We start from the raw sequence: 21,140 nt of genomic DNA, 5'->3' as shown, positions 1-21,140 counted from the left end.
ATAGTGTCCCTGCCCACGGGATGTGATGACTTTTGAGGTCCCTTCCAACTCGAACCATTTCATAACTGTGATTCTATCCAAGTTCCCTGTCTAGATGTTCAGGAAGAGTTTTAAGCTGAGGCAGTGCATGACTTGGACAGCACCTACGGGACACCTGTGGAGGGCAAAACACCTCCATGGAAGGCAAAACACCTGTGTGGAGGGTAAAACACCTGCGTGAACTGATAGAAGAGGGCAGGTACCCACAGGGACTAAGCCACGGGAGGGGAACTCCAAGGATACAGGGAGCACAAACAGGGCGCTGCGGGAGCATCCGCGCGATGAGCCAGGGGTTCCCATCCCTGTCTGGGCGCTCCATTCCGCATCCCTAATCCCGCATCCCACATCCCACGTCCCACACCGCATCGCGGGCGGGGAGCGGCCGGGGTGTGTCCCGCGGCACCGCCCCTAGGAGGAGGAGGAGAAGGAGGGAGAGGAGGAGGAGACAGGGCCATGCTGGCGGCGCGGCGGCACCTGGCGGGCGCGCAGAGCGGGCGGGCGGCGGGACGGGCTCCGCGCCGCGCATAGGGCGCTGAAAGCGGCTGTGGGAGCGTAGCGGAGGCTGCACTGGGCCGGGGAACCTGGACCCTCCCTTAGCATCCTCGCAGCGCAGCGCCGGGCGGAGGCACCGCTCTCATCCCTCGGCAAAGGCGGCGGAGAGGAGGAGGAAGAGGAGAAAGATGAGCCGCGCGGTGCTGGCCTGGTTGGCGCTCTGCGGGAGCCTGGCGGCGCCGCGCCCCGCCCGAGGTGAGCGCCCGGGGGCCGCCGGGGATGGAGCGGGCACGGACCGGGGATTGGGGTCACACCGGAGCTCCCGCAAAGTCCGAGTGCAAGTGCGGGGAGGCGGCTCAGAGCCGGCTACCGCCGTCTGTTCTCTCTGTAGATAAGTATGGGGGTTTTTTTTAAATATCTGCGTTTGAAACACAAGCCGGAGGAAGATCCATCCTCAGATGCGTTCTGTTTTTGAAACTATGCTTAAATAGAGGGGAAAGGAACGGTGTGAGAGCTTAAATCTTCCCAGCCTCTCGTCTGGATTACGTTTAATATCCGCAGAGCTCTCCACGTCTCTTTTTTCCCTTCCTCCCCTCGCCAACCCTCCCCAGTCACCAGTCTTCATTGTAAATTTGGAGGCTGTTGAGCTCCAAGACACATATCCAGCAAACCGCGGAACACTTTGCGAACACGTTCGGGGGCTTCAGCATCTCGGCAGCAGCGAGTAGCTCTTGCCAGGCGACCCTTTTGCTGCCTCCTAATTAGGGCATCTCCACCTAAAACACCAACGGCGCCTTCTGGGTGTCTCACCCCCTTCCAGGGGAAAAAAAAAATAAAAGAATTAGAAAGCCAACCCTAACCCAGAAAGATAACTTTAGAGCTCTTGGGAGTTCTCTTTATTATTTATAATAATTAGTTAGTGCGGGCTATGAGGGTTTTCCCTCCTCACATTAAAAAAGTTGTAGGAGCTCATCTTGTGGCGAGCTGATGGAGGAGGGGGTGTGAGACTGGTCCCCCTGCAGCAGAAGGGGCCGCCTGGGGCCGTGGGCGATCACTGCCCATTCCGTTGCATCACAGAATCAGTTAGGTTGGAAAAGACCTCTGAGATCATCCAGTCCAACCTATGACTCCCGCTCGGACACCTGCTAAGGAAGGGGCTGGGCTGGGCTCCGGGACCACCCTGGGTTCCCTCGGAACCATCAAGGGTCCTCTCCTGTCCCCCGCGTCCCTCCGCGGGGCCTTTTCCTCCTCTTCGACCTCTCTTTGTGCCGCGGATGTTCTGTCCCTCCCTGGGATTCCACCCGGCTTGGAGACCTTTTTATCCTCCCACTTGTACCTTTCCTGAGCTTAGAAGAACAACTGTTGTCCTAATGAATATTCCCATTGACTTTTAGACCTGCTCCCCTCACTTTTTTTTTTTTTTTTTAATGAAACCAGTGTATCAGTAAAGCTGAATATTTTATTAGACCTTAAATTATTCAGCACGGTGGATTCTCAAAATCCGGTAACATTCATACAGTTATAGTGAGCACGTGATATCTTATGCAATGTGTCCTTGTACCTCCAGATTATTCCCCAAAGTCTTTTTTTTTCTTTTTTTTTTTTTTTAAACAAAAGATAGCTGTGTGTGGCACGAAGTCTAGACTTGTCGTGCTTTGCATCGGGCTTCTGTAGGACTGTAGTTCACATCTGGGACATTTTCTCATTAAATTCTACAGTTTGTCATGGTTTTAGGTAACTTCAGAACAGAGAGAACTTAATAGATTTTCTAGCAGGAGTGAAATAGGAAGGAAAAAAATCCATTTGCTCTGTGATTGCTTAAGCTTTTCAGTTGAAGGTTTGTCCTTGGCTCTTCAAATGAAACAGAAGAAAATTATACAGTCTTTTCTTTCTGCTGAAACAGAGCAAAATGTTGCTTGACAGGTCTGATATACTGGGTTAATTTTGCACGCTGTCATAACGTTTACTTTTAATAGATCCTTTGAAAGTTACAATGACTCTGTAAGTCAAAACTCTTTAGAAAGCAGGTTTTGAACAATACAAAACTTGCCTATACATTGTTTCAACATCACTTGCTGGCGAGCCCATTAATGTAATAATGGTGTACGATGAAAATCTGTAGAAGTGCAGTGGCTAGTTCTTCCCCACCCTTTGGGGTAAATTCCAAGTGCAGATCAAAGTTAAGTCATAGACTTCATTACTGACCTGCATTTCAAGCCTACTGTTAAAGAACAATACCAACTGCTTTTTTTGTTGGGGCTCTGCAAAGTAATGATGGAAGTCAAAATCGTATTTACTCATAATGTCTTAAAAACATCTTTTGCTTTTTGTGTTTGGTACAAATACATAGTATATCAGCAAGTCTGGGTTTTTTTTGTCTTGTTGTTGTTGTTTTTAAGGGAGAGAGAAGGGTGAGAAAATTGAGAGATAATGATGATGTTGAAAAAGTCATCTCAATGGGAGACTGTAATTTTCTTCTTCCTGGCCAGTCTAATAAATTTGCAATCTCATGCACTGTAACAGGAGCCTGATCTTCAGAGGTGTTTATATGCAAGCACATGATGAAACCAGGCTTCAAGGGTGCAGTGACTTCTACCCCTTAGTTTGCAAGACAGCTGTAGGTGCATTTAATAAGCAATGTCCTTTTACACATATTTCAAAACAGCTGTAAGCTTTTGCATTTACTGTTGTTGCTGTTGTTCCTTGGTCAAATTTGAACGAGAACCACTCTGGTGTTCTGCTCTGCAGTGGATGAGACAGAAACTACCAGGGTGAGTACACAGACTACAAGAGATTATTGCAGGTGGAAAAAATGTAGTGTATCTCATGTACTGTAATACAGGTTCCTTAATCCCCACCATGTATTATTTTTAGGGACAAATAAGCCAATACCTTTCAGAACAGTCAGTAAATATTGCGATCAAAGGAAAGGAAAACATAATTTAAAACCGATGGCTGTTTCAGTCTCCAGATTTACCTCAGGCCATAGGGTAAGCTGATCAGCTATGGTAATGATGCTGTAAGTGCACAGAAAATCGGTATATCCCATGTCTTGGTGATAAATGGCTTTGCAACAGGACCTTCTGAAAAATTACCATTTGAGTCATCTTTATAGTGAAGCTGATCCCTAAGTTGTATCATCCTTTTCCACTTAGCAGGCTGCTGAATTTTTATGTGTGCTGTGTCTAAAAATGATGTTGACATTGCCAAAACCAGTCAAGCCTAGTTCTTTATTTTATGTCTGTGTCCTGTCAGCCCAAGATAAATACTTTACAACTTGGAAGGAACAGTTTCAAAGATGTTGCTTTTTCTCCATTTCAGTGGGAACCTTCACTCTCTCTGAGGCTTAGAAGTTTCTATAAAGCCTCTTTCTGCAGCTGGAATGAGCTGCAAGGAGTAAGAGTGCTGGAAAATGAGAGGTAAACTGTGGCTTTGTTCTCATGTAACTATACTAAAAGGCTGAAAAGATCACAGAGACTTTTAAAGACCAAGATTCTTCTGTTTTACCAAGTGTCTTTGCATCTTTGGACGGCAATTGCTTCACCACAAACTGCTGACAGTGTGACCCTGCATAATGATTTTCACTGTTCTTTTAACAAATTACATTTGTATTCAAATTGATTTTCCATGACTGCTTGTATAGCCTCCAGAAAGCATATAGAGGATATACTATTGCATTCTGTACATGTCTGGTCAGCCCAGGACAGAATTTGGTGTCAAGCCATGCATTGTTATAACTGGTATTAATAGTTTTGGTATTATTAGTTGGGGTTTTTTTATGTGTCCAGCTACCTGTTTCACTACCCTTTATGTCCTTATCCTTTATGTCTTTTTTCAAGGGGTACACTTCATACAAGATTGTGTATCAATGGCAGCATAGTGAAAAGGGGTACTGTCTTATCTTCCCTCCTCCACATTTTTCCAGTTATCATCAGGTTCAAAATCAAGGAAATGATCCACTTTGAAAATTATTTCAAAAAACAATGACCTTCTATTAAGAGGGTGATTTTTATGCCTTAAATTAACTGTTTATGCAGCACGTGTCCGTACAACAGCAGTAAAAAATTCACACCCTGATACCCTTTCAGAGTGAAGATGTCCGGGGAAGTGGAGTTTAAGAAACTACAAGAGTCAGGAGATAAGTCTATGTTATTCTCAAATTTATTGTGAGTCACATAGGCGTTAGTATGTTACTGTTTTAATCCTCTTGTGTTCTTAGATGTTTCACACTCAGGTAAGGCACAGAGCCAGGAGTATTTGTGGAATCTTAACGGATGGTTAGTGTTGTATTAGAAGCGAGATTAGATATTAGGAAGAAATTCTTGGCTTGAGGGTGGTAAGGCCTTGGCACAGGTTGCCCAGAGAAGCTGTGGCTGTCCCATCCCTGGAAGTGTCCAAGGCCAGGTAGGATGGGGCTTGGAGCAACCTGGGCTAGTGGAAGGTGTCCTTGCCCATGGCAAGGGTTGGAATGAGTTGATCTTTAAGGTCCCTCACAACCCAACCCATTCTATGATTATGTGATTCTATGATACTGGACTTGTTTGTAGCACACTTGAAGCCCAGCTTGAGTTTGAATAAATATGAGTTGAACAACAAACGGGTAATTTATTTCAACTTTCAAAACATGTTCACAGTGAAAATACAGTGAAACCTTAGTCAGATGATCTGTTAGAAAATAAAAGATGAGTTAAAAAAAGATTCAAACCCAGAGAAGGGTTGTAAGAACATCAACATCTGCAAAGTTAAAACCTCTGGAAAATGCTGTCTTATACTGGATGACCTACACACAATTTTCACTTAAAGTTAAGGGGAGAACGTAGGGGAAAGGCAACAGGACCCTAAAGTCAGTGTGTTTTGTCAGCTTGAGGAATAAGGGATGATGGGTCTAGGTTATTATCTTTATAGAAGACTTGGATCTTATGTTTAAGGGAGAACTACTTACAGTGTATAGTGACAGCAGGGTACAGCTGATTTTCTAACAATATGTGTAGACGGTTGAGCAGCTTTTGTCCATTTGCATTGCAGGACCAGAGCATGGGTCCATGCAAAAACAGTAGCGCAGTTGTGGACCAGGGTGCTCTGAGAGCAAGGATTTGAACTGTCCCCTGGTATCCCACAAATCTGGAGGCACAGAACCTGCACCATCTCCTCATGCTTTGAGGTTTTATCAAATCCCAGTCTTGCTGGGATTTGTGGGAATATACCGGATATATTTACAGGGTTTTCCTGTTTGTTTTTTTGTGTGGGTTTTCTTCCCTCTAATCAGCAAGCTGTGTTACCTTTCATCACAGCAGGGGTGCTCTTATACTTTAAGTTTTAAAAGCTGAGAAATGAAGCAAACTATGATTATCTAATAAAGTCTCCAGCTAATCTAGCTAATATGTCATGTGTGTGAATGCATTATCATGTGAAACACACCTGAAAACATCTTAATTTTACATAATGTGTAGTGGCTGTCTGCATACATACTGTATTTTGAGTATATTTTCACTTTAGAGAGTTATATCCAATTATTTGCCTCACATCTGGTCTGATACTTAGAAGTTTTAGTAAGATCTCTTCATCCTGTGAACTCAGCTTGCAGAGCTCTGTATTTCAACTAAAAATTGGTTTTATATACAACAAAAGTATAGTTATATACAACCAAAAAATGCCTTGGTTTTTTTTGAGAATAATGATAGTATTCCTCACTCTGCTCCCTTAAAACTTTTTAATAAGGGACCATTGAGTGTTTTTTGTTTGTTTGTTTGTTTTTAAGGCATAGATAGATGTAAGAATTTGGTTAAGTTGTCTGAAAATAGAGAAGAAAGTACTAGTTCATCTGTGCCATTTAAATGGAGAATCCTGGACTATCTAAGCTCATCCACCTGCAGCAGCAGAACATCAAATTTTCAGTTTTGAGGAGTTACAATTTTTAAACACAATACTTAAAACAGCCAGCTGGAAGTGTGCAGATGACAGCAGGGAGGAGCAGCGGATGGATAAGCAGGATCAGGCAGATCAGCGCTCCTGGAGCAGAGCCAGGGCTGGGTCCTTGGCACGTCCTGTCAGGAAACCAATGAGCAAAAAACGTGTGCATTGTGTGAGACCCTGGAGACCACAGGGAGCAGGGGAGAGAGCCAGACCTCCCCCAGGGCAGATAGGAGATTGGATATGTTGGATGTGGGGTGCTCTCTGTTGTCTCTGGTCCCAGGTGGGTGTGTGGAAGTCTGGGGTCAGATCCAGAGGCACAACCCACCCAGGATGCAGTGTCTGCATCAAGTGATGACTCTCGGTTAAAGCTACTGAGAAAATTTCTAACAAGAAAATACTTTTATCAGAACACTATAATTCTGTACATACAAGAGTTTAAGCAGTCAACAGTACCTTGCCCACATGGAATGTGGACTGCACGTGTTGACTATTAAAGTGTTTTGTACCATGAATTTGAACCTGAGAGTTCCAAATTTTTAATTTAAATACAGAGCAGGACTTCTTTTTTAGTGTTTTTGCAGATAACATTCTTTTGTTCTTCTTGTCCCTCTCCACTTGCAATTCACTATTTCCTTGGTAGTTTTCAGTTCTAAACAGCCCAAGGCATTTGTGCATAGCCAGATTGTGGCCCTACTGGCTAGAGTTTAGACAGAGAGGGTTTTTTTATATATCTTTTGAGTATTCTCATAATAGTAACTTTTTGACAGACAAAAAAACCTTGAAAGAGATGACTGCTTTGCCAATTTTTAGCTACAGTAATTTTATTTGCTGTGTAAGTAGGCTGACAAAATTTCTACAAAAACTGCTTTTTTTCTTATCGTTGTCAAGATGCTGTGTCAACCTGCGTAATTATGGAGAGCTCTGACAGCAGTGTATAAATAACAGTAATTTCTGCCATCTGATTACCCATGTCTTGGGTTTCTGCAATCGTGAAGCTACAACAGACAACACAAGAAATACTTTTGGATAGGACTTGCACACACCAAGCATGAGCATGAAAAATAAGAAATAGGAGATGTTTGATTTATTTTTTGTTTAGCATTTACTTCTTTCAACCTGTCTCTCCCTCATCTACAACGGCGTCTGTCACTGCTGGTTATTGAGTCCACCATCAGCAAATTTGCAGATGACACTAAGCTGGGGGGGAGTGTCAGCCAGCTGGAAGGCAGGAGGGCTCTGCAGAGGGACCTGGATAGGCTGGAGAGTTGGGCTGATTCCAGTGGGATGAGGTTCAACAAGGCCAAGTGCTGGGTCCTGCACTTTGGCCACAACAACCCCCTGCAGCGCTACAGGCTGGGGACAGAGTGGCTGGAGAGCAGCCAGGCAGAGAGGGACATGGGAGTTTGGATTGACAGGAAGCTGAACATGAGCCAGCAGTGTGCCCAGCTGGTCAAGAAGGCCAACGGCATCCTGGCCTGGATCAGGAACAGTGTGGCCAACAGGCCCAAGGAAGCAATTCTTCCCCTGTACTCAGCGCTGGTGAGGCCACCCCTTGAGTGCTGTGTCCAGTTCTGGGCCCCTCAGTTCAGGAAGGATATTGAGATGCTGGAGCAGGTCCAGAGAAGAGCAACGAGGCTGGTGAAGGGACTGGAGCACAAGTCCTATGAGGAGAGGCTGAGGGAGCTGGGGCTGTTCAGCCTGGAGAAGAGGAGACTCAGGGGAGACCTCATCACTCTCTATAACTCCCTGAAAGGAGGTTGTAGCCAGGTGGGGGTTGGTCTCTTTTCCCAGGCAACCATCAGCAAGACAAGAGGGCATGGTCTTAAGCTGTGTCAGGGAGGTTTAGGTTGGATATTGGGAAGAATTCCTTTACAGAGAAGGTAATCAGGCATTGGAATGGGCTGCCCAGGGAAGTGGTGGATTCTCCATCCCTGAAGGTTTTTAAGATGAGACTGGATGTGGCACTTAGTACCATGGTCTAGCAACCGCAGCGGTAGTGGATCAAATGTTGGACTTGATAATCTCAGAGGTCCCTTCCAACCCAGCTGATTCTATGATTCTATGATCATTGCATACAACCAGACCCTTTAATCCAAGTTTCTTCCCTAATTATTCTGTGTTACAGTCCTATAGACCACAGCGCTTTAATTTCTTTGTCAGTTGTTTTTGGTTTTCTGTTTTTCTAGTTAATTATTATTGTTTCTAGGCAATGTGTTCTAGACAGGGCTCCAAAATGTATTTTTTTTCTTTTTACTCCTTTTTCAGCTCAGGCTTTTGAAATACAGATGGAGAAAATATTATATGCAATGTAACTTGTCAGACTCCTTACTTGTGTGAGGAATTGCACAGGATTGCCTCACAAGGCTTTTTCTAGGTTAAAAAGTGAGACCTACTAGCTGATTGCTTTCGGATACTATTCTGGAACTGTTTCAAACCCACAGAATGCTGTTTATTTGAACAATTTCAAGGGAATATTAGATTAATACTGTGAACAGTGTACAGTGTGGATGGAGGAATGATGTATTGTTGTCACAGGAGGTAGCTAAAATGACCTAGTAGTTCTCTTCCATGGTGTGTCTTAAATATGTTCCTTCAATGATGATTTTGTCTAATGTCTTTGATGTCTTTTTTTATGGCTTCTGATCTGTACAAAATTATGCATCAATTATAGATAGTCCTCCAGGATAAAGAGGAACCTTTTAAACAATGGCCTTTATTTTCCTGGTTGTGATCAAGCCCATTCTATTCTAGCATCTTCGCTGTCTTCACCAGACTTCTCTTGAAACTGGTGTCCTTATTCAGGTGTATTTCGCTTTCAGAAGTTTCTCTTAGAAATGCTGTATTTTTGTACTGTTCTTCAACACTATGGTTCCTTCCTATGGCAGTTTTACTTAACTTTAAACTCTTCTCCAAATGTGGGTCTTGTAGTTCAGCCCATCACTAAAGTCATAATAAAAAAGAAAAAAAGGTAACTGAAGAAATGTCAGGCATACCTGACAATGCAGTGTCAGATGTATCCCTTCTTTTGTGAAATTCTTTAAGAAGAAAAAAATAATCAAAGCGACATTCTGAATGAGAATTCTGAAATCAGCTGGAATAAAGTGTGATTGACTATGTATATTGACTTAACGTTAATACTACATCTGTATGGCTTTACACAGCAAGAGGAGGGATCACTCCAGTATGCCTCAATGTCTTTCACTGTAGATGAATAATTACATACAAATATGCATTTAAAATCATTGAATCATGGAAGCACAGATTGATTTGGGTTGGAAGGGACCTTAAAGGCTATCCAGATCCCTGCCACCTTCCACTATCCCAGGCAGGGATAGTGGCAGGGACACCTTCCACTATCCCAGGTTGCAGCAAGTTGTGTCCAGCTTGACCTTGGACACTTCCAGGAATGAGGCAGCCACAGCTTCTCTGAGCAACCTGTGCCAGAGCTTCCCCAACCTCACAGGGAAGAATTTCTCTTTGTCAGTTAGAAACCAAAATGCTGAGTTGTGAATAAAATTGGAAAAGTAAAAGGTGCAGCTCTGACATGTGGCTCAGAACATCTTGGACACAGAGGAGTGAAACAAGTGTCTGATCTATAGTAAAATTCCTAAATCTCCAAATTCTTTTACTGCCAGACATGGCTGAGATGAGTAGCTATGCCCTGTAAGATCTGACACTATGGCCAAGCCCATCTAATTCCTTTGCCACTGACTTTCCCCAGATTTCAACACTGCTGATGGTCTTATGCAAAGCAGTAAAATTTCCTGGTATTTTATCTTGTTGGGATAACTCGGGTCAGGACCAGCCAAGTGCCACTGATGGTGCAAGGAAGGGAAGTGGGGACAGGGAGGAGGGAGTGGATTGGACAGGGCTATTGGACACCAGATGTGTCCTCACCTGGTTCCCTCAGAGAAGAGGAGTTACAGATAGTTTTCTCAGTGACAGTTTTACACATTTTTTTCCAAGGAATAGATTTCTGGACTGACCCTAAGGCATGGAATGCCAGATTTCTTCCTGCCTTGTGTAGAGCTCTGTATGTCCCACTGTGAAAATATGCTGAGAGTTCAGATCCATGAGTATCCGTGGGTTCTTGTCTGCATTTCCTTGGATGGATGAAGGCAGAGGAGCAAATTCTGTATTTCTTCAGCCATCTCCCAGTCCTGAGTGCCCATCTTCCCATCCTGGGGCAGATTCAGTGTTGGTTAACTAACCTAGTAGGTTATTTTGTTGAGGACAGATTACTGTGTTTTCCTTCCCTAAGTATTTTGCTGCAAATATTCATCCAGTAGATAAAGATCCCTCCTGGGCCTTGCAAAGCAGAGGAGGCTCCGGAGCTCCTGTGTACTCTTGGTGGAACAGGAGGAGCTGCCTGTCTTAGAAATTCTGCTCTGGCTTATTTCTAAGCAAGAAAACTGCTTTAAAAGTGCTGGTGAGTCAATGTGGTTCTGGCTCCTCCACTCAGACCAGCTGAAGGCTGAGCAGGAAGAAAGAATAAGCGAAATGAGTAAAATCATTGCATGCTTCAGTTACTTCAGGAGGATAAAGAGAAAACTCTTCAAAATATCTGAGACTAGTGATTGACTAATTTTGACCAATTAGTTTTTTGTTTGTTTTTATTTTTGTTTTGTTGTCTTTGTTTATTTGTTTTTCCTAATAAATATTTTTTAAAAAAATTTCCTATAAAAGCAATAAATAATTAAAAATAGGTACACTGGTTCCTTTTCCAGCAGTAATGAGTTGTGATTATGGCATTAGTACTTGTAGAAAAATCTTAACAGAGTTTTAATGCTAACAGAGTTTTAAACACTAAGTAAAAATTTCCTTTTGAGGCAGAGGAGGGAAGGAGGACTATTCCAAAAACTGTATCGCAACTTCACTAGAATAAGGCCCACTGAGCTTTAATTGTAATAATTTTTCTGAACTTTTTTTGTAGTTATTGTCTTTAGAGGGGCAACATTTACAGAGGTGAAGAATTGTAGCAAAAAAACCTTTTTTCATTTTTTAATGATTTTTGAGTTTCAAGAAGCTCCACTTTCACCCTATGAATGGTCCGGTCTGGCAGATAATCATGAAGCCTTGTGCTAGCATCTTTCATAACAATCTTTTGTCTCTTGGGTCACATCAAGGTTTTTTGTTTTGTTGTCCCCCACCTTATATTCTTGACATGTCTGTACACCCCAGAATATACAACCTGAAATCTGAAAACAAAGCTCAATGCATCACTGGAAAAAGGCATCTACTTTTAAGAGGAATAATGAGATCTGATGACTTATGTCTGCTAAAATCTGTAGTATTAGATCCCCTGTAGTGCCAGCTCAAGCACAGCAACTGCTTGCATACACATCTCATTTTGTATGTGAGAGAGAAGCGTTAGAATAGTGGAAATATTTACAAAAAGAGTTGCAGGTCTCTCATAAACAGGGAATCATCTGGAACTGCTGCTTCAGGAGAACCCTGTTAATGCCATTCAGTATTATTCTCATTCATTACTGTATATGCAGGAGATCATAATTTCTTTTTCATTTTCAAAATGATGTGCAAGAAGCTCTTAAAATTGAAATTGCAAGTGCCCAATCGGTTTATAGCATAGTATATGTCTTCTGTAACAGTTGCCTTCTGAAGCCAGCTGGCAGCTGGCTTCTGGAGCTTGTAGAAAGAGATAAGAATCTGAATAGCCCCCTTGTAATCCAGGAGGGAACAGTTAGCAACCTGCTGAGTCACTTGGATCCCCACAAGTCTATGGGACCAGATGGGATCCACCCAAGGGTGATGAGGGAGCTGGTGGAAGAGCTCGCCAAGCCTCTCTCTATAATTTACCAACAGTCCTGGCTCACTGGGGAAGTCCCAGATGATTGGAAGTTTGTGAATGTCATGCCAATCCACAAAAAGGGCCAGAAGGACCTGGGAAACTACAGGCCTACCAGCCTGACCTCAGTGCCTGGCAAGGTTATGGAGCAGATCATCCTAAGTGCAATCACACAGCACCTACAGGATGGACAAGAGATCAGACCCAGCCCGGATGGGTTTAGGAAGGGCAGGTCCTGTCTGACCAACCTGATCTCCTTTTATGTTCAGGTGACCCACCTGGTGGATGAGGAGAAGGCTGTGGATGTGTCTACCTGGACTTCAGCAAAGCCTCTGACACCTCAGCACACTTCCACAGCATACTCCTGGAAAAGCTGCAGCCCATGGCTTGAACAGGGGCACTCTGTGCTGGGTTAGGAACTGGCTGGAGGGCTGAGCCCAGAGAGTGGTGGTGAACGGTGCTGCATCCAGTTGGCAGCTGGTCACCAGTGGTGTCCCCCATGGATCAGTGTTGGGCCCAGTTCTGTTCAATATCTTTATTGATGATTTAGATGAGGGGAGTGAGCCCACCATCAGCAAATTTGCAGATGACACTAAGCTGGGGGGGGAATGTCGATCAGTTGGAAGGTAGGAGGGCTCTCCAGAGGGACCTGGACAGGCTGGAGATTTGGATATTGGGAAGAAATTCTTTACAGAGAGGGTAATCAGGCATTGGAATGGGCTGCCCAGGGAAGTGGTGGATTCTCTCTCCCTGGAGGTTTTCAAGATGAGACTGGATGTGGCACTTAGTGCCATGGTCTAGTAATCACGGCGGTGTTGGATCAAGGGTTGGACTTGATGATCTCAGAGGTCCTTTCCAACCCAGCTGATTCTATGATTCTATGACTAGTTTTTAAAAACCTTTAATATAATATAGGATCTCAGAACAAATTTTCTGTAGAAAAAGCAGTTTTGGAAAGGGTTTAGTTTTGCTCTGCCCCATTTTTCTGTTAAGATACAGAAGAAAAACTACTGAAGATTTTAGACATATTACACCTGCTCTTTGAATTTCTAGTAGATTACAGGCTGCAGTGTATGTCTGCTGAAATTGGTCTTATGAAAGGTGCCGCTTCAAAACTGATGTGGTTTAAAAATAAAACAGTTCTTTTGACTAGTACCCTCCCTGAATCACCCCTGCTCTTTAGCTTCACCTGGACTTTGGGCTTTGGGGAACAGCCAGAGGTTGGCACCATTACACAGGTAGACATCATTCCACATGTAGACATCCTTCTACCAGTGACTGAGGAAGGAATGGGGTCATTCCTGTGCCATGTGCTTCCTATTGCTGTAAGGGGAAAAAGGAGAGTATTTAGTCTTGATGCTCTCTAAGGAACAGCAGAACCCTTATTTTCCTGGTGGAAATGAGGACTTTGAAGAAATTACACCTCTGTAGAATTTGTAGTGTATTGTCAATGCTGTTCTTGGAGCAGCATGGATGTGTCACCACCTGATTCTGTCAGATCTCATGGTAGTCTGGTTATAAACAGCAGTGCATGAATTGTACAAGGATGTATTATCTAGGGAGGATGAGTCATTACTGTACTACCATGCAATATTTTTGTTGGCTTTTGGCTTTTTCTAACACATCTCTGAGTACTAACACAGGGCAGGTCATTATATAGTATTTACATTCTGCAATATCCACCAAAAAGTGAAGAGTGGTGGGGATGTTTGCAGGTTTCTGCATTCAGTACAGCTATCTCAGGCTGTCAAAAAATTTCCAGGGAATGTTTTCCTGCATTAAAAATAAATATATTTATCCTTGGTATCTCTGTAGTGATCTAGTTTGTTTAGCACTAACTACCTTGAATTTTTAGACTACATCTACTGTTGTCTGGGAGAGTAAAGAATAAATTTATTTATTGATTCATGTATTTTTGTGGGAAGAGGTGTAATTCTCTTGTGTTTGGCTGGATTTGTTTTGTTTCTTGGAGCCTGAGGTTTTCATGAGGTCCTAATTTCACCCTTTGCACAAAGGCTTTATATGGAGGTTTTATTTTGTCCAGGAACTCTTTAGATAATTGAAAGCCTTCTAATAATTCTGAACATTAACAGTGTTACAAGTCATAATGGCCAAGAACTAGAGTTAGCTGCAGCTGCAGTACATTCAGAGCAGGAAATACAGACAAAAGGCTCCACTGTGTCAAACATGGTGTTATTTGAAACTGTTTTCAGGTTTCAGCTTTATGTTATACCTTAACCCAGTGCTTCTTTTCTCTGGACTATTATTTTATCTCTTTTCATTTTATTTTCTTTTTCCATTTGTAAATTGAACTGACTTGGACTTGGGGATTTTTGATTTTTCAGTTGATGGTTCGAAGACCAAAGGCCCTGGTATGTGTTAATCCAAACTTGATACTGAAAGTAGGTTGTTTTTCAGATATAATTTTTTAAGGAATATGGATTTTTGTGTCTTCTCTTGATTTTAATAATGCAAAGACACCTCTTTTGAATACAGCAGAATAACTTTACACCAAAGCTGTCCCTAGATAAATGTCTGCAGCTTTGCCAAAACTATTATCTGTATTGCAAGCTGTCACTTCACGTCCAAACTAAGTTATTAAATCTTCAGATCAGATGTGCAATTTTTTATTACTATAAACATAGTTTAGGATTTTATAGTTTTAGAGAACCTTCAGGAAAAAAAAAAACAGATGTATTATAGCCTACTGGAGAATGGGATAAAACCTATCTGAAATTTTGGGCTGTTAGATTACATATTCAGGTTTGGATTCGTGTCTCTCATGCGAAAACAGAGAGGAAAAACTGCCAGCACTGCATTAGGTGTGTTGTGCCTTAATAACTGAGAATCTCTTTTTGAGCCTATCTGGGCCCCTTAATCTGGGTTGCTTGTCAGCAATTATATAAAATATTTATCAACTTTTTCTAACACAAAGTGGCCAAGTCGTCCTTTTGCAACATACCTGTTCAGTAACACTGTATCCAAAATGAACTCCACTGTCTTTCAAATGTAAGTGTTGCAGAAGGCTGTTTTCTCCTGCAAGAATATTTATATTGATGTGCCAAACAAGTCTGGCTCTGGCATGGGCTGGACCATCCTCCCTGGAACACCAGAGACCTCGAAGGAGGATGCTGCTGCCTCAGTCTTGGGCTGTAGAGATGCCCAGGGTGGGGGCAGTGGTGCCTGTCAGGATGTGTGACAAACAGGACACTGACAGGGTCTTGCAAAGACCCCACAAAGCCAACAGCTCACTGCAAATGAGGAGAGAAGTCTAAGGCACCATCCCCAAATGAGCTGTGATTAGAAACTTCCATGATGGGGGAGGCTGGAAACTCATAATTTCTGATGGAGGAGGCTGGAAACTCATCATTTCTGATGTCACATCTCAGCTCTCTTCCCCACGTCTGGTTTTTCAGTTACAGGTACCAACCAGGTGAGAGAGCAAAGGGGAAAAAAAAGGAGGGTGATAGTTAAAGAAGACTCCCCTGCAGGAAACAAAGACAGGGTGATGTCTTGTCTGGGGCACTTAAGTTTGGGGCAGTGCAAGGAGACTGTGGTCAGTGATGCTATTGGGATGGTCTGACAGAGAAAATGTGGGGTGGTGTGGCAGTGGGTGTGGAAGGAACTAACCACTCATAGTGGCAGAGTCCTCCCCAGCCAGGCCTTTGTGCTTAGAGAGGTGGGCCAAGGAGAGAAATAATCAGCACTGGGTGAGCATCAAGCTGGGGTGGCTGAGACAACCTCACCCTGGGCCACTGGGCCAGTACCGGCATCCAAGGGTGCTGGGAGCTGGACAGTGCCTTTGCAGAGAGGGACATTTGGAACCTCTGGGAGGTCCAGGGAGGACCCCCGTGACCAAAGAAAGGCAAGTGTTGCATCCGTATCCCATGAAGTCAGAAAGGTTGGCTAAAGGAGGAAGCTCCAGGCTAATTAACCTTGCTTGGTTCCTGGGAGAATCATGGAGCATATTTCTAGGAATGTGATGGGCAAGGTACCTGGGAGCTTTCAGCGTGGGTTTATTGGGGTAAATCACACCCAACCTGCCTGAGGGCCTTCTGGGAAGAAATGACTGGGGTGAGGATGGGAGGAGAGCAGTGGATGTTGTGCACTCAGCCCCTCTGAGTGCACTGGTGTTTGCATTTTTGATGCCCAGTTTAGGAAAGGCCTGAGTAACTGGGGGTGAGGTCAGGGAGACCATGTGGGGACTGGCTCCCCTGCCCTGCACACAGAGGAGACCTGTGGGACCAGGGCTGTATCATGGATGGCGCAGGTTCAGGGGCAAAATGCAGCTCCCACTGCCTGCAGAAGGGGGAGGTTGAGGAGACAGAGGCAGACTCCTCACAGCAGTGCATGGCAGGAGAGTGAGAATCACTTTCTCTGTAAATATGATGCTTACTGGGGGTGAGGATGAAGACTCATGCCCCTCATAATCCCCATTTCGAGTGTCTGTGTGAATTTAAAGCATTGTTCAACTGCCTTCTGAAGAATAGTCTCTCTTTTCAACATAAAGAATAGGATTGCATTTCATATAGATGCTGGCAAAATAAAATTTAAGACATACAAGGTGCATCTGGTGTTTTTTTGGTTTTGTTTGCTCATTTGCTTTTTAATTGTTGCTTATCATTAATAAAGTAGGCTAAGCAACATTAAACAAGCTGTGATTTTCAATTTTGTGGGTTTTTTTGTTTTGCAGTTTTTGCTTTATCATCTTGCAGTTATGTGGGCTGGCAGCAAGAACCCCAAAACAAAGATTTACTTGCATTATTAACTTTCCTTTATGTTTGTTTATGAAATACGAGTAAAAAAAAAACCCACTGAGTAGCAATATGTGGAGATTCTTCTTGAATGTTTTTCTCCTGGAGGTGATAATATTAGAAATATCCAAGTTCCAGACTGGTACAGAAAACCATGGCGTTCAAGCACATTAGAATGAAGTTATGAGCCTGCATTTTAAAATGCAATCTGGGTTCGGCTCAAGAGACCTCGGATGAAAACCTCCTGCTGAGATGATGAGGTTTATAGATTTAAGATTCAGTGATCACGCCAAGAGTTTAACAACTCTGCTTATATGAGTGTTAAGGGAAGAAGTTAAAATGAACTGAAATGGCGATTCATTTTGGTTACACTCTGGGGGAAGAGCAGACACTTTCTAATAATTAATTATCTAATTTAAAATGTCCCTATTTCTTGACTGAGGTAAGAAATGAGGTATTTTGTGTAATAAAGCAGCTGATCTTTAAAACTAATGGAAAGTGCTGTTATATTTTTCACAAAACCTATGGGCGCTTTAGTTCACTGGGCTCTGCCTCGAGAAATTAGTTTCAAGCAAATTAGCCAGTAAAATGAATGTACCCTGCACCGGTCTGTTAATGAAAGGAGTATGTAAACATAGCTGAACAGTATATGGCAGAATCTGCATAAGAAGATAAATAAAAATATGCATAAATTTAATGGTCCTGATTACTGACCATTGATCATGAGTTATGTTTCCCTTAGTTCAGTCTGAAATGCTTCTTTTGTTTGAAAAATGAGAATGGGTAGGTTCAATAAGCCAGGCAGTTTTCATTGCCTTTGATTGCCTTCATTACATATTGAGAGCATTCAATAGGACTTAGAATTTAAAAAAAAAAAAGGTGTAATTTTGCAATTTTGGATTTTGGAAAATATGCTCTGAGACATACCATTTCACCTGTTATCACAAAAAGCCATCAGCTAAGGATTGGATTCAGGATTAATGCTCAGATTTCTGCATTTCCCTCTAATGCTCACACAAGGATTCTCTCCGAGAAAAATGTGCAACAGGCTAAGAGTCCCAAATGTCATGACCCATTTGGTAGGGGGCATGATGTTAGTTATAAATTCTCATCAGCCTGAACAAAGACACCAGTCCACATATCAGGGAACTCTCATGCTTTATGATATAGTTACATTCTCTCTGGCAATTAGACACTATTTAGTCTCAAAAGTGCTGGCTATCAAACCCTTAAATTTTACAAGCTCCAACAAGGTCCAACTCCTGCAATGAACTTCAAATAACAATAGCGCTCAGCTTTTACAACTTCGACAAGCTCCTAATCCTCTTAACAAACTTCTGGTATGGAGTAAGAGGTAGAATATGAGAGTTGCACTTTGCCCAGACAGAGTAAGACAGGAGAAAGATAAAGTGGAAAAGAAAAAGAGAAAGAGAAGGAGAAAAAGAGAGAAAGAGAAAGAAGGAGAAGAAGAAAGAGAAAAAGAGAAAGAGATCTGTCTAATTCTGTTCTCACGGTGACCAGGGACATACTGGCTGGTACCACAGCATTGTGTTAACCAACCACACAGAAAAATGAAAGAATCTCAAACATTGTAGCCTCAGGATAAAAGAAGATGTTGCTTGGGCAGCAATGGAGCCCAATGAAATAAGAGGCTGTGATGGTCAAAGTGGTCATAGTGATCTCCTGGTGTAACTAAAGGTCAGGGATACCATGTGACACAGGGAGCTTTAAGGATGAGTTTTGAGAAGATGAAAGGCAGCTTTGTTGAATTTCTTGTTTTGCTCGGTCCTGCAGAAAAAAAATAAAATGGCAGAATACCTTTGTGGAAACAGTGATAACAGAGTCTCAGAGGAAAGGAGCCACAGAGGTAGAAGTAACTTAAGGTTATTTATGCTTTTTTCTCCATATCTTGCTGTCAGCAGTTGCTGTTTACAGAAGTAGCCCTGCTTGCTTCTGGTTGAAAGCCAGAGTTCTGTAGCATCTCTGTCCTCCACCAGCTGAGAGTCTGGCTGCAGATTTTTGACAAAAACAGCACCTTAAAGCACCTGCTGCTCCTTTTCTCTGTTTTCTTTTATGGCTCTGAGTTGTGCAAAGTTCTGATACATGCAGGGAAATAATGTTTTGCCAGTGTCTGCTTCCCATAGTTATTTGTGCAGTACCATTTCTGAGCATCTGTCTAACTCATAGGTAATAAAAAAACCCAAAATTGAAAACAAACTCTGTGTTCAAATAATTTCATGTAACCTTAAAAAAAGGGACTGGAAATAGGTTGAGTAGCTGTAGAGCATCAAGGAATAGTATAATAAAGACAAGATGCACTCGAGTATGATGATATTGGGAAGTCTTACTGTATGAGTAATGTTTCAGGCAACTAGATATGATATTCACTAATATCAGCTTGCCTGGAGAGTTTCCTGCTTGGGATACATTCCCTGTGTTTTTTGTATGGCTCTCTGTATGCTAGCTTCTTGGTCTTCTAGTAAGGTTACAGCTGAACTTGCTGTAACTCAAGTGCCAGGATACATTTGCCTGTGTCATTCTTAGAAATTAGCAAAGGTGAATTTTGATTTAACAGTAGTTTAGAGGAAAGCTGTGGCTTGTCATTAAATTTCTGGATTCTTTCTACTCATAAAAAGCTGATTTTATCAGTAAATACACTCTGCTTAAAAAAGTCTTACTTTTTCAAACATGTTTCGGGCAAATTGTGTGGCTACTCTATGTTCTCATGGAGCAGGAGGGAGCAACCTCTTTTTGAGGTCATCTGTATTTCTGATTAGAAATCAGGATTGTGTTCTGTATTAGGGAGGGTTCGAAACATACCGAATCTTGAAACCATGACACCGTTAAAAGCTTAACAAAAACCAATATTTATTACCAAGAGGTGGCCAACAAAATGAACAAACCCAAAAGGGAGGAAGGAGGAGAGAAATAAGCCCCCAGCACGACCTCCCCAGTTACCCAGCTGTTGCCCATAAAGTTATCTTTCCGACCTAGCATGCCTATAATTACCCATAGTAGAAGCTGCATCCTTGGAGAGTCAGTAAGTTCACAAATTGCCAGGCATCCCCACCAAAAGGCAACGTTGTCCTTGAGGTAAAGCTAGCTCTCTTCCAAGAAAGAGCTATCTGCTTTTTATACAATTAACTGAGTGACCACAACCTCCCAGGTGTGTCCAGCACCGCCCAGCCCGAGGCCCTCCGTCCCACCTCCTTGGTTATGTAAGTGCATCTCTTCTGCGCACGCGCGGCTTTCCCTGTGCCTGCGAACTGTACTCGGGGGGGTCTCTTTTCCAAATGAGTCTGGGGGCATCCTTCATCCTCGTCCTCCTCAATCTCTCCTTCAAGCGACCTCGGAGGACAATTAGCCAATCACAGAACACCAATTAAAACAGTTTATACAAGAAGCTCTCTTCAAGGACAACTTTCCCATTTATCAGTGCTTGTTTTCCCATAATTTGGCAGGGAAAGAGCAAAACTTTCATAGGTGATGGGGCCAAACACAGACCAAAAGTATCAGCATAATTAATCCCTGATACAGTGTTCATAGGAATTTCACTGAGGTTATTGAAGCCATGCATTTCAATAAAGAAAAGAGAAATACAACCTTTGGTTCATCCAGAAGAAGGAACTTTCTCCTCCTTCTTTTTGAGTTTCTGGTGATGTTCCTCCCAAGCTACCAAAGTCAGTAAATCCAAGTAAAACCACCAAATTGCTAGACATGTGACAGTTCCAAGATTAACACCTGAAGGGGTTGTTTCTTGATCACCAAGACCTACCTACAGCTTTCAAATATTTGTCCTTCAAAGTCAGAGGTTTCAAACACACTCCACTGATTTCAGCTGTTTTATAGTATTTTTTGAGCCATTTCCTATTTCTTTCATTCACTTCATAGCTACTGAAGTTTTTAGGAGTAAGAAAGTAAATCATGCTGATTACAGGCTTCCATTAAACAGAAATAGTAATTTTGTGCACTAGAATTACAAGCATTTTATCATGTGAAGGTACTTAGATGTATATGTTGGGTCAGCTTAAAATTTGCAATTAGAAGGACTGAGTAATATAATAGAAGAGTTTCTTGAAGCAAATGAATTTCCAGACTTCCACAGCTATCTGTTGAAGAAAATGAATATATATAGT

The 21,140-nt window shown here is 42.6% G+C and overlaps 1 protein-coding gene across 3 annotated transcripts in view; it reads left to right on the top strand.

Moving 5' to 3' along the window:
• Window positions 1–529: 529 nt before the first annotated feature.
• EDIL3 (EGF like repeats and discoidin domains 3) overlaps window positions 530–21,140 on the top strand; it is a 229,776-nt gene continuing 209,165 nt past the window's right edge. For all 3 annotated transcript variants that reach the window (XM_017806317.1, XM_017806318.1, XM_017806316.1), the window contains exon 1: window positions 530–786. In XM_017806317.1, the coding sequence (XP_017661806.1) occupies window positions 720–786 (67 nt within the window). In that variant the 5' untranslated portion in view covers window positions 530–719. The remainder of the gene's footprint in view (window positions 787–21,140) is intronic.

Source organism: Lepidothrix coronata, unplaced genomic scaffold (assembly GCF_001604755.1).
Source record: "Lepidothrix coronata isolate B3197 unplaced genomic scaffold, Lepidothrix_coronata-1.0 Scaffold14, whole genome shotgun sequence".
NCBI classification, from domain to species: domain Eukaryota; kingdom Metazoa; phylum Chordata; class Aves; order Passeriformes; family Pipridae; genus Lepidothrix; species Lepidothrix coronata.
The sequence above is the reverse complement of the archived record's forward strand: the minus strand, read 5'-3'. Positions and strand labels throughout refer to the sequence as shown.